This window comes from Cajanus cajan, chromosome 1 (genome assembly GCF_000230855.2).
Source record: "Cajanus cajan strain Asha chromosome 1, NIPB_CcT2T_4, whole genome shotgun sequence".
Classification (NCBI taxonomy): Eukaryota; Viridiplantae; Streptophyta; class Magnoliopsida; order Fabales; family Fabaceae; genus Cajanus; species Cajanus cajan.
Window position 1 is genome coordinate 86144509 of NC_138517.1, and position 12205 is coordinate 86156713.

Sequence of the window (12205 nt, forward strand, 5' to 3'; positions counted from 1 at the left end):
GAGTTTGGTTAATTATGTTTAATATCTGGACTATTGCAGATACATAATTGGAAAAAATATATATATAAAGTGTTTATCAACGTTTAATTCACAATTCAAAACACTCAAAAAATAAAATTATTTTCTAAATTTTTTAGACTTACATAATGTTAATACATAACGTTAGTTCTTTTTATTAAGTGATAACGTGACTAACATTAGCCCAATAGAGGTAACAACCAGAACTTGGGTCCAAACACAACTATAGCCCATTGGGTGCACTTGCTTGTTTGGGAATTTTGTGTTAGGCAACTCAGTTTGGATGCTTTGTTACTTATGTTGGGCCTTTGTGGCCTTAGTTTTTTTTTTTTTTGTGTACTGTTGACCAAAAAAGATAGGTACAATTCCTATTTTGCTGAATGGTCGATATCCTGTCATGTAAGTACTCTTAATATAAGTTTTATAAGATTGTTCAAACCAAAACTATTCTAAAAAATTTAAACTGTGCATGTTTTATTTGTGTATATTTCTAACACTACCTCACGCGAAGTTTCTTCATAATTTGTTTTTTTTTTGTCTTTTGTAGGCAAAAGAATCTATTAAAAATTACTTAAAAAGTTCATTGAGATGAGAAGCTACAGGTTATTCAGGGATTGTGCTCACTAAGTCTAAACCACACCCCATTTACAAATTTATAAGCAATAGAAATTTCATCACATATAAAGCAGGGACTTTGTAATATAATTTTTCATGAGCTAAAGTGTTGTATAATTATTATTTGGAACGAGAGCACAAAGGTTAAACCCTAACAATTCGGTGGAAGAGATTGTTAAGTACAGATCAAAAGCTTAAGCTGTTAGGTTAGGTTCAAAATTAGTTTATCTTTAACAAATTGGATATTCTAATTTCTTTAACCGAAGAGGAGTTCATGTCAGCTTAGACAGATATATGGTGCTTAATTCCTGTTATTCTGATTTCTGAATTTTGTCTAGTTTGATCAGGCTCATAGAAACCTATCTTAGTTTCAACAAACAATATGAAACCAGCTTTTTAATAGCAATTTTGTAGAAACCATCTTTCTATCCATAAATTTTTGAACTATATACAGAGAAAGTCAGGAAATATGAAAACTACTTTGTAGCATGTTTAAGGCATTGAAATAGAAGAATGCATGATAAAACACCTTCTATTCCAAAAAAGAAGAGAAAAAAAAGGCTATAAACATTTTTTATGCTACAATTGCTGTTAGTCGTATCCAGGGACGGAGCCAGGATTTCAATACTGGGGGGCCGAGAATTGGAATGATCAAATGAGGCGCTACATTTTTTTAAAAAAAAAAAAATTCCAAAGTGATACCACATAGCAGGCCGTACCAGAAGTCCAAAAGTTGAATAAAAAAATAAATTTGGGTTATTCATTTAATTATACATATGAGTTTATATTAAAAATAGGGGGTGCCATATAGTAATATATATGTATATAAAAAAAAATTAAAATTGTTGGGGGGGCCGTGGCACCCGTAGGTCCCCCCTTGGCTCCGTCCTTGGTCGTATCCTTGCCAGACCCAAACCATTTCATTGAGAGAAGGAAGAAAACCTGCCTAGAGAACAAAGAGAATCACCCCACAAGACCAAATATCTGCCTTGGTTCCTTCATATCCTTTCTTCCTTATCACCTCAGGAACCACATAAGATGGAGTTCCACATGTTGTGTGAAGAAGGCCATCATTCTTCCTTGATTCCGCCAATGCACTCAAACCAAAATCCGAAACCTTGAGGTCCCCATTTTCGTCAAGGAGAAGATTCTCTGGCTTGAGATCACGGTGACACACCCCACGGCTGTGACAATGATCAACAGCATCAATAAGCTGTTGGAAATATTTTCTTGCAACATTCTCCCTCAGCTTCCCTCGGGACACTTTATCAAAAAGTTCACCACCTTTCACCAATTCTATTGCAAGATATATCTTTGTCTTGCTTGCCATGACCTCGTACAGCTGCACAATGTTGGGGTGCCTCACACGGCGCATCACAGAGATTTCGCACTTGATTTGGTCCCTCAACCCCACCTTCGTCACCATCTCTTTGTTGAAGACTTTGATGGCCACGCTCTGGCCTGTCTTCAGGTTTCTTGCATGATAAACTTTGGCGAAGTTTCCTTGACCAAGCAAACGCCCAACTTCGTACTTTTGCAGCAGAATTGTTTTCTTATTCTCCATCCTCCTGAATATGGAGAAACCAAGGAAGATCAACGATGGAATGTTAAGGACCTGAAGAGGGACTGAGATCAATGAGCAGCCTCAGAGAAGATTGTCTCGTTCTTATGATCTCCATTTTGCTAATGTGGCACTTGGAAAAGACCATGAGAGGAGAATGGAAAACGTGAAGGCTTAGGAAGCTGAGTGGAGAAACTACATGGCTTTGGTAGGGTTGAGGGGATGTTCCTCTTGGTGCACACAAAGGGAGAGTTGGAAAAACAGTTATCCATTATAGAGAAATTTAAGCTGACAGAACACCAAATCAAGACCCTAATGTATAAAAATAGTGAAATTAAGATAAATATATGGAACGGTATGGTTTGTATAGAAACTTTTTTATTTCTAAACTGTTCTGTGCCAATCAAATAAATATACTGCTATTGTTCTTGTGTTTGTGGTCTGGTTTTAGATACTTGAGCACAAAAGACTACTTTTCTCAGCCTTTCTATACTCCTGTAGTTTCGGTTTCCACCATATATACTACCATGTTCTTTCACATGTGACTATGTTCGCAAATGTTTAATAAACTAGTTTACCAAATTTTAGCAGATAATTTTCAACTTTTGATGAGTCTCTTAATCATTTATATATTGATACCAAAATCTTATTTATAAATTCTTAGTTGATATGTAATGTATATGTGTGTGTGAATTTATCTTTTAATCTTGATCGTATACCACAAATATATTTATGAATTCTTACTTGATATGTAATATAAAAGGAAAATAAATAAATAACAATAGAAAAGAAGAAAAATGTATTATTTCTTAGATTTCTGTACCAATAAATGGTTTCTTGAAACGTTAGATACTAGAATGAATTATTGCATGGAATTAAGTAGATTAATACTAAAATCAATCATGTTATTTATTTTTTGTTTTATTTGTCTATTATTTTTTATTTTTTTTCTATTTAACTAAAGCTTTTTTAGTAAATGTATTATTAATTTTTATTTTATTTTTAAAGTTACATCCATATTTAAATAAATACTTTTTAACTGAAATGTTATTTTACTTTAATGTGAAAATCAAAATGAAAACAAATAATCAAGTTCATTTATTTAGTTACTTTCATATTTTTTAAGTATTACATTCTGTATATCATGAAAATAAGTACTTCGGATTTGTTTGGAAAAATAACTTCAGTAAAAAAATTAAACAAATTCGGTTGCACTTTGTAAGTGCTGACTTTTGTTTAAAGAACTTTTAAAAACAAAAAATGTATCTAAGAAAGGAGTTCCAATAAGCTCAACTAACAAAATATATATAATATTTAAAAAAGACGTGTCACCATATAATTGAATTAGTTACTGTTTTTTTATTTTCGTTATTGAAGTTAATAGTTACTTCGTGATTAATTTATTTTTGTTTCAACAGACTTTAATTAGTCTTGCTTAACTTTTAACTGCAAATTATTTTCCAACCAAATAGTCATTTCTATTTCAGACAACAATTAATCAATAATATGTGAATGGGTCAAATAGGCTATTTGGGACACCACCACAAAGAGTACCTTTTTTTCTAAAACAGAAGAAAATAATTTAATCACACTAGAACTGGACTTCAAACTAGTTTACTTTAAATATATGCTCACAGGAAAGCAAAACTAACATTAAATAGACACGAGTACTTATAAAATTATTATATTACATGTGTGGAGTGTTACAATAGTGTATAACTTTCAGAATACTATTACAATGTTCTATATCAAAGGAAGCTTTAGTGTATAACTTTCACTATACTACTACAATGTTCTATATCAAAGGAAGCTACAGCCTCATTAAAAATCGAAAATGCTGAACTAAAATTGTAGGGCTTTACCCCAAAGGGAACCCTTCCAGAAATTCTCAGAAGCCTGAGCCAAACTCAGGCCTATGAGGGGGTTTGGAAATAGTTTTCAACCAGCAATAGACGCGCCTCGGTTAGAACCTCACTAGCTGCGTCATTGCCCCAAGCGCAAAGATAAGTTAATGATAAATAGGTGTAGCTATATATACTAAAGCTTCACATGTGCTAAGTTCTTTATTTCCCGATGTGGGACTACAAAAATTTCTTTCTTTTTAGTTTCTACCCGCTAACTTGGTACTTATATTAATAAGAAATCTATTAAATTATACTACTGTCACCTTTCTTAAGCATAATCAAAATAATTACAACACCCAAAAAAAAAAAAGCATAATCAAAATAATTGCTGAAAGTAGAAGTTTTAAATTTCAAGAATGCATTCTAGTCTGCAACTAAAAATCTGAAACTTTGAAGTTATTTTTTTTTTAAAAGAAATAGTTCTTAGATCTGAACTCACGGATATGGACAACTGCTCAATGTTGCCATAGCCAAGCAAATGTTCAACCTCATACCAAATTGTTGCTTTGTTCTCTATTCCTCTTGAATATGAAGAAGCTAAGAAAAATAATGATGGGATTCAAGGATCTGAAAAAAAGAATGAGACCATGAACAGTGGTACAGAAGATTGTTTGTTCTTATTCTGTTTTCAGTTTTGTTAATGGGCACTTGGAAGACCAAAAGATGAACAACTAACATAAAAACGTTGAAGGCTTTGAATGCAGGGTTGAGGGGTTTTCCTCTTAGTGCAGAGAGAATCTAAGCTAACATATTACCACATACTAAGTGTTGAGTTGTTACCAAGCTGACATAGTAATTGCTTCCATAACATCTAACTAGACACACACCTATCATGTAAAAGGGATCAATTTGATGAACTAATGAAAATAACTGCTACTTTTTTGTTTTCTATATGTAAAAACTATTTTTCTCCATTATCAAATCTCTACAAGTCACACAACTTTTCACATTCTATGATCATTAATCTCATTTGCAAACATCCCTTATTGTCAGAATTTATAAAATCAAGATTGTAGGCGCTTACAAAGTCGTACTGCCGCACCTGAAAATCCGAAATTGAAATTGCAGTAGCAAAGTTTGATACCATTAATTGTGGTGGACAAAGCCAATTTGCATACCAACTTTCTTGTTCCTTCGCAAATGAGTTTCCTAAATATAATATTATATTAGTTTGTAAAGCCTATATAAAGGTCATATGTTGTATTGTTTTATTATCATGTTAGGAAATGAAATATATTAAGTGAAGAATTCAGTTTTTCCTCCTCTATTCCTTTCGTTGTGCGTGTTTAAAGTTATTATGTCCCATTGATATCAAATTGGTATCAGAGCTAGTTAGATCCAGCATTGGTTTTGTGAGTTTGTGAGAGAGTTAGTGAAAAGATTTAAAAAAAAAAAAAATTTGAGTGTGTGAGGAACAAGAGAGTTCTCACTTTATCAAAATCTTCATAGTATATTTGAGAGAGAAAGATGACCACAAACTACAATATTGTTTGGTCCGGTCCCAAATTAGATGGGAAACTAGATTACAATTATTGGGCATTATTGATGTCCACCCATTTGAAAGCTCACAATATTTGGAGCTTTATTGAACCAGGCTTACAACAAGGAGCTGGTGATGCAACTCAAAGGAAGAACGAGTTGGCGTTATCACAAATTCATCAAGGTGTAGATTATTCAATTTTTGGCAAAATAGCAAATGCCAAAACAGCCAAAGAAGCGTTGGACATTTTGAAGCTATCATACAAAGGAGTAGAGAAAGCTCAGAAATCTAAACTGCAATCCATGCGTCGAGAATATGAAAGATATGAAATGTCCAGTTCAGAAACAATGGAATAATATTTTTCACGGGTAACAAATCTTGTCAATAAGATGAGGGTGTATGGAGAAGACATTCCTGAAAGTCAGGTGATGGAGAAAATTCTACGCACCATGCCGATGAAGCTTGATTATGTGGTAACTACAATAATTGAGTCCCACGACATAGACATCATGACAGTTGCAGAATTGCAAGGTAGCATTGAAAGCCATGTGAGCAGAATCTTGGAGAAAACTGAAAAAGAAAATGAAGAAGCATTGAAAAGCCAAGTGAATTTTACCAACATAGCAGAACCCAGCCGAAGTGAAGACAGTAGAGGTCGTGAAGGTAGAAATATAAATTTTAGAGGTAGAGGTCGTGGTAGTTTCAAAGGAAGAGGTCGTTGTAATTTTAATCAACAATGGAGAGACAACAATTTCAGGCCACCTAATCAAGGAAGAGGTGGACACAATGTCAGATCTACCAACCGTGGAAGAGGAAGAGGCAACTGCACCAACCAGGAGAGGACAAATTTCAATTGCTATCACTGTGGAATGTTCGGGCACAGAGCTGCAGATTGTAGATTCAAACAACAAGCAAATATAGCAAAAAATTAATATGAGCATACTGGTGAGGGTTCTGATAATCCACAAACCTTACTTCTAGCAGCAAATAATTTTTCAGGCGATGGAGATATTTGGTACCTAGATACATGACAGCAGCTAGTTGTGCAACTCAGTCAATATGGTTAAGAAGAATGCTTGAAGTGATGCATCAGAAGCAAGATACTCCCAGAGTGATATTTTGTGATAACAAGTCAGCAATTGCATTATGCAGAAATCCAGTATTTCATGGACGGTCCAAGCACATAGATATGCGGTTTCATAAAATTCGAGAACTGGTAGCTGAGAAAGAAGTAGCAATTGAATATTGTCCAACTGAAGAACAAGTTGCAAATATTTTTACAAAGCCTCTAAAGGCTGAGTTATTTTATAAGTTAAAGAAAATGTTTGGAATGATACAAGCTTGATTTAAGAGAGACAATGTCAGAATTGATTAAATCAAGATTGTAGGCGCCTACAAAGTCGTACTGCCGCACTTGAAAATCCGAAATTGAAATTGCAGTAGCAAAGTTTGACACCATTAATTGTGGTGGACAAAGCCAATTTGCATACCAACTTTCTCATTCCTTCGCAAATGAGTTTCCTAAATATAATATTATATTAGTTTGTAAAGCCTATATAAAGGCCATATGTTGTATTGTTTTATTATCATGTTAGGAAATGAAATATATTAAGTGAAGAATTCAGTTTTTCCTCCTCTGTTCTTTTCGTTGTGTGTGAGTTATTTTAAAGTTATTATGTCCCACTGATATCACTTATGAAGGCCGAAGCCTCTTTCCTGGTGGAACCACAAGTCTTACATTGTAGGTTTTGAATCACTCAATCATCACCTGCCCACAACATGAAATGGTCAAAGTCACTCGTCTTAAATGGCCAGAAACTAATCCCAGATATATTCACCTTTGCCATCTTATTATAAACTCATTTGTGAGCACCAATGCAAGAAAGATGACCATCGGTTATTATTTCCTGCTACTAAATTAAACTATGGGCTTGAATTATAGGTAAATGTGCGTTTTTAACCTATGGGATTGAATTACTTGTAAATGGGCATGTTTTGTTTTCAACACTAGCGCCCGAGTTATTTATAAAAACAAATCTATACATTAAATGACAAATTAATTTAAATTAGGCACCTTGACAGTTACCTTTTCTACCCTAACCTTGTCGATTAAAAATTCGTATGTAGAAACCAGAACTAAATAAGATAAAATTAGACAAAAATGAAACTTTATTCGTTTTTATATAGAAACCAAAACTATAAGATAAAAATAGACAAATTAAAATTTGGGGCTTCATTTTAAAAACTGGACCTTAAACTAATTAAAAAATATGACCTGAACTAAAAACTTGGGCTTAAATTAAAGAATACAGCACAAAGCAGGCCCACTTCCAACTATGATGTAGCTTACCAAGAAATAAGGCCAACATCGTAACTTTTGCAATAAGTGAGATGTATATCAAATATGAGGAAACAAGACATTTTATAAAATAATTAAACATAAAATTAAATAATGAAATAACATTATACTAAAAAACTATTTCGATTAAATTATACAACTCAACCCTTACCTTCACAATTAAAATTTTGCATCTAGAAACCAGAACTGGATAAAATTAAAATAAACAAAATTTAGGACTAAATTTGAAATACTAGACATTAGTTCACTTATTAAGAAACATGACCTAAACAAAAAACTAAAAGTTTTACAGAGACGGCACAAGAAGGCTCACTGAAAATTGATGTTTCATACTTGGTATATCCTAAAATCCCTACATCTGCTACAACATACATAAGCATTAACATATAAGTCAACTTATAATATTATTGAGCCAATTAACAATTGAATTTTGACATCATTTCTTTCCTCTACAACAAATGTTATGTATATAAGTAGATTTATATTTCAACTTACCGATTAGCATTTATTCAAAATTTTGAAAATGAGCCACAACAGTTTACAATGAACACCATACTCAGTCATTCAGTAATAAAATTAATATTGAAACTGCCAAAAACTAGGAGCATATGAAAAACATTGAAACTTAAATTAAAGGGGGCCGCGCGAACGCAGGCCCCACTACCACAAATTATGATGTAGGCTCTCCTACTTGAGGAGACCTTAGGCCTGCACCCCTCCAAAGTGCAATGGAGGTCACAATCCTAGGCCATGGGCCTTCTTGATCACCCATTGACCCCATCCAGGTAAGTATGTTTCCTTGTTGCTAGCTGCTAGTTATTTAATGTATCAAAGACTATATGTATGTGTACTTCCAAACGGTGTGGGACTAAGCAGACAAGTTTGGTCAAATTAAGTGTCTGGTATTTTTCCCTTTAGATTATCGAAGTTCAGCCGGTATTAATAGTACATGAGACTAGAAATTAGAAACGTACGTGTTAATAAGCCAGGATTCTTTTCAAGTGAAGAGAGACATGTTACTATATAAATCTCTTATAGTTAGAGGGAAAATGGTTTTAACACTGAACAAAAATATAATAAGAAGATCCATATTTACTCTTGTTTTGTTCAAAAAATTCTCGTAACAATTAATAACATTTTCTACCTTTAAAGCAAATTAATCCAAACAAGCTAATTGTCCCTCCTAGTCCTAGAACTCTAATCCCATGATGAAAGCAATAGTTCCTGTTCTGAGGATTTCACTATGCACCCATTACTATATAATAACTATAAAATAATGTGTACTTTGATCACAAACTTCTTTTAAGTTTTAACTGAGTAGTACAGCTGTAAATAATCATGTGTCCAGCATATCAATCACAATGATACATAATAAAACACCAAATTCAGATTTTGAAAAAAGATTTAAAAACTAATAGTTTCAAGAAGTTTTAAGTTATAGAGATACAAGAAATAAAAGACATTAAACAACAAACTGCTCTAACATCTAACAATATAATAAGAAAGAAAATTATATATAAGGAAGAATAAGGATTAATAGGAAAGAAAACTATAGATAATGAAGAATAAGGATTAACGAATTTTGGAAACAATTCTTTTAACCATCATATAGATATATTTTTAGCCATGATGTATCATTAAGATGAATGCATCAATCACTACCTCATTTGCTCCAAGCACCCCACTAAAGTCATGGCCACCAAGATGACATGCAACACTACAGTTAAGAATCATATGGTGCAGTATTAAATTGTTGTGTCTGGTGCAAAAACAAAAAATCTGAAATTAAAAATAAGAAAACTAAAGTAACAATGATAGCTTAGATGACATGATATATTCATGACAGTCTCATCATGAACAATTTATCAACTGATTTCTCTTACTATTGTTACTGGAATCTATTCTCATGGTTAATGGTTTGATATAGCTATAATCAACTCTATCATGCAGAAGTGGAGTGAATTTGTAGAAGATAAATTTCCATTCTATACTTCAAAAACAAATTAAAGATCAAGAAATACCTTTTCATCGACTTTGACATTGTCTTGTAAGAAATAGTGACAGAAAAACATGATGCAGCACTAAAATTCAATTTATTAAAACAAAACTAAAGTAATATTAAAGAGATTATGAATTAATTTAAGTTCATATCACCACTAATCAACCTTTTGGAGATTATTTAAATTCATTACTAGTCTCAATTTTGAATTCCCATCACATAAAGGCTACATGTCAGATTTATATATTCTAAATTCATTGCTGGTTGAAATTAGCCCTAGATGATAATCAAATAATATATCTTCCTTGAGTCTAGTAGTTGCTGTATTAACATTCACCCTTGCTTAAATTGTGAATATTCTTTCTATAGTAGACAATTATCTCATGTTCATCTATAGAGAAAAATAAAAACAATGTGAAATATGGAAAGAAAAGTAAATAAACATTATTTTCCAGGACTTTATAGCTAAATTAAAAAAGGATTAAATTAATTAACTTTATAATTTATAACTAATAATTATTTTATTATTTTCATGAATGTCATTCCCAGTAATGGTGCAACGTTGACTCCATGAACGATGTGGGACTTTAATCCCAACAATATGTTGTTTTGAATTTTTGATCTCCAGGTTTATTAGAGTGCTTTCTTCCTTTGTATAACTACTTGATGTGGGATTAATACCCTTATACAAGAATCATTGACACAAAAATCATTAACATTAAACTTTCTCTCAACTTACTTTGTATAACTACTGGAACTTAATACCCGTATACAAAAATCATTAACATTGAACTAAACTTTCTCTCAGCTTACTTTGTATGATGTGGGACTTAATACCCATACAAAAATCATTATCATTAAATTTTCTCTCAGCTTAGAACTCAAACTGATTTAGCTACTTACAATAATCTTTTATAGATTTATAGTTTTATATAACATTAAGGTCTTGTATATACACTGTCTACCAACTGGCGTACCCTCTAAATTACCAGAAAAATTGGCTTATAAACCAAAATCTTCAACTAGGATTGCAAAAATTGGCCTTCAAACCAAGAACTTCAACTAGGGTTGCTGGGCTCTCTAGGCAAGGCCCCTCTAAATCATCTGTTATGCTTACAAATCAAGAACCTCAGCTAGGGTTGTTGGGCCCTCTAAGAGAGGCCCTCATCAAAAAATGGCTTAAGAACCCGATCAAAAAACTGGCTTATAAAACCAAGAACTTCAACTAGGATTGCTGGGCCCTAAGGCCCAATTAAAAAAGATTAAAAAACTGGCTTATAAAACCAAGAACTTCAACTAGGATTGCTAGGCCCTATAAGTAAGGCCCAATCAAAAAATTGGCGCCGCTTAATGTGACAAATACACGGTATTCTTTAGTAAAAGGCGAAAGAATAGTTCGCTATGTATTTATCACACGGCTCCGTGCCTAAATGATGAAGTAGTTGTCTTATTTTATGGCATAGAGTTTACTTCAGCTTTGTAAGTTGCTCGATGTGGGTTTTTATCAAGACAGACACCCTTGCGCATTCACAATACTTTAGCTTTAAACATTTGTGATGTCACAACTTAATAGTCTTTTTCTTCCTTCCTCATTTGTATATTAGAAATAGTTTATCTTTCATCTAATTTTTCTATTACAATTTTTTTTAGATCTCAATATCTCATAGCAAAGGAGGTATAAGGAACTAGACCTTAGTTTAATTAATCTTGGTTTCTGCAACAAGTTTTGTTCCCGAGTATATTAGAAACAGTGAAAGAGACTACTAAGGTTCAGAATACAAAATTAGTTAACTGAAGCTCTATAACTCTTAGAGAATATGTCGGTTGGCTTTCTAGGCCTGAAGTTAAGAATGTGAACAGAAGAATGCATTACTTTAGAGGGTTGTAGTTGTGGCAAGCTTCAGAATGTTCACATATTTGGCATAATGCGTTTGTTTTTATGAGATTTGTGCCACTCCAATTAACTTGTGGACCATGTGAGTGTTGCCTGTGTTCCGCACATGTTCTCAGGAGCAATTTGCGCGATCGTGGATCAACTTAAGTTCATTTGATCTATTTTGTTTTTTTATAATCTTTCTTTTCACCACTCAAGGCAAATTTTTGCAAATAAATTGCCCTTTAAAAACGTTGTTACTATTCCATTGCAAATCAACCACAATGGCTCATCATTCGCTTAAAATCCACATTTAGCCTTCCACTTAATTCATTAAATCATATTCATCTAACTTGTCACATATTCTACTGAAGTACCTTTTTTCTGTATTTTGGA

General features: G+C 32.8%; 1 protein-coding gene and 3 non-coding genes across 4 annotated transcripts; all 4 read right to left on the minus strand.

Annotated features, from left to right (window-relative positions):
- Positions 1 to 335: 335 nt before the first annotated feature.
- LOC145952962 (CBL-interacting serine/threonine-protein kinase 20-like) lies at positions 336 to 4278 on the minus strand. Its single transcript, XM_083066077.1, has one exon. It carries the CDS (start codon positions 2195 to 2197, stop codon positions 1580 to 1582), a length of 618 nt encoding a protein of 205 aa, XP_082922203.1. The 5' UTR covers positions 2198 to 4278; the 3' UTR covers positions 336 to 1579.
- LOC114916801 (U4 spliceosomal RNA) lies at positions 4049 to 4199 on the minus strand. Its single transcript, XR_003805404.2, has one exon. It is a non-coding gene; the product is annotated as a U4 spliceosomal RNA (small nuclear RNA).
- A 4292-nt stretch (positions 4279 to 8570) lies between the features above and the next one.
- Positions 8571 to 8730, minus strand: LOC114916800 (U1 spliceosomal RNA). The gene has a single exon (XR_003805403.1). It is a non-coding gene; the product is annotated as a U1 spliceosomal RNA (small nuclear RNA).
- Positions 8731 to 11243: 2513 nt separating this feature from the next.
- On the minus strand, positions 11244 to 11356 carry LOC114916802 (U5 spliceosomal RNA). Its single transcript, XR_003805405.1, has one exon. It is a non-coding gene; the product is annotated as a U5 spliceosomal RNA (small nuclear RNA).
- Positions 11357 to 12205: the final 849 nt, after the last annotated feature.

Coding starts and splice junctions, on each gene's coding strand:
- LOC145952962 (XM_083066077.1), bottom strand. CDS start 2,197: ATGGAGAATAAGAAAACAATTCTGCTGCAAAAGTACGAAGTTGGGCGT.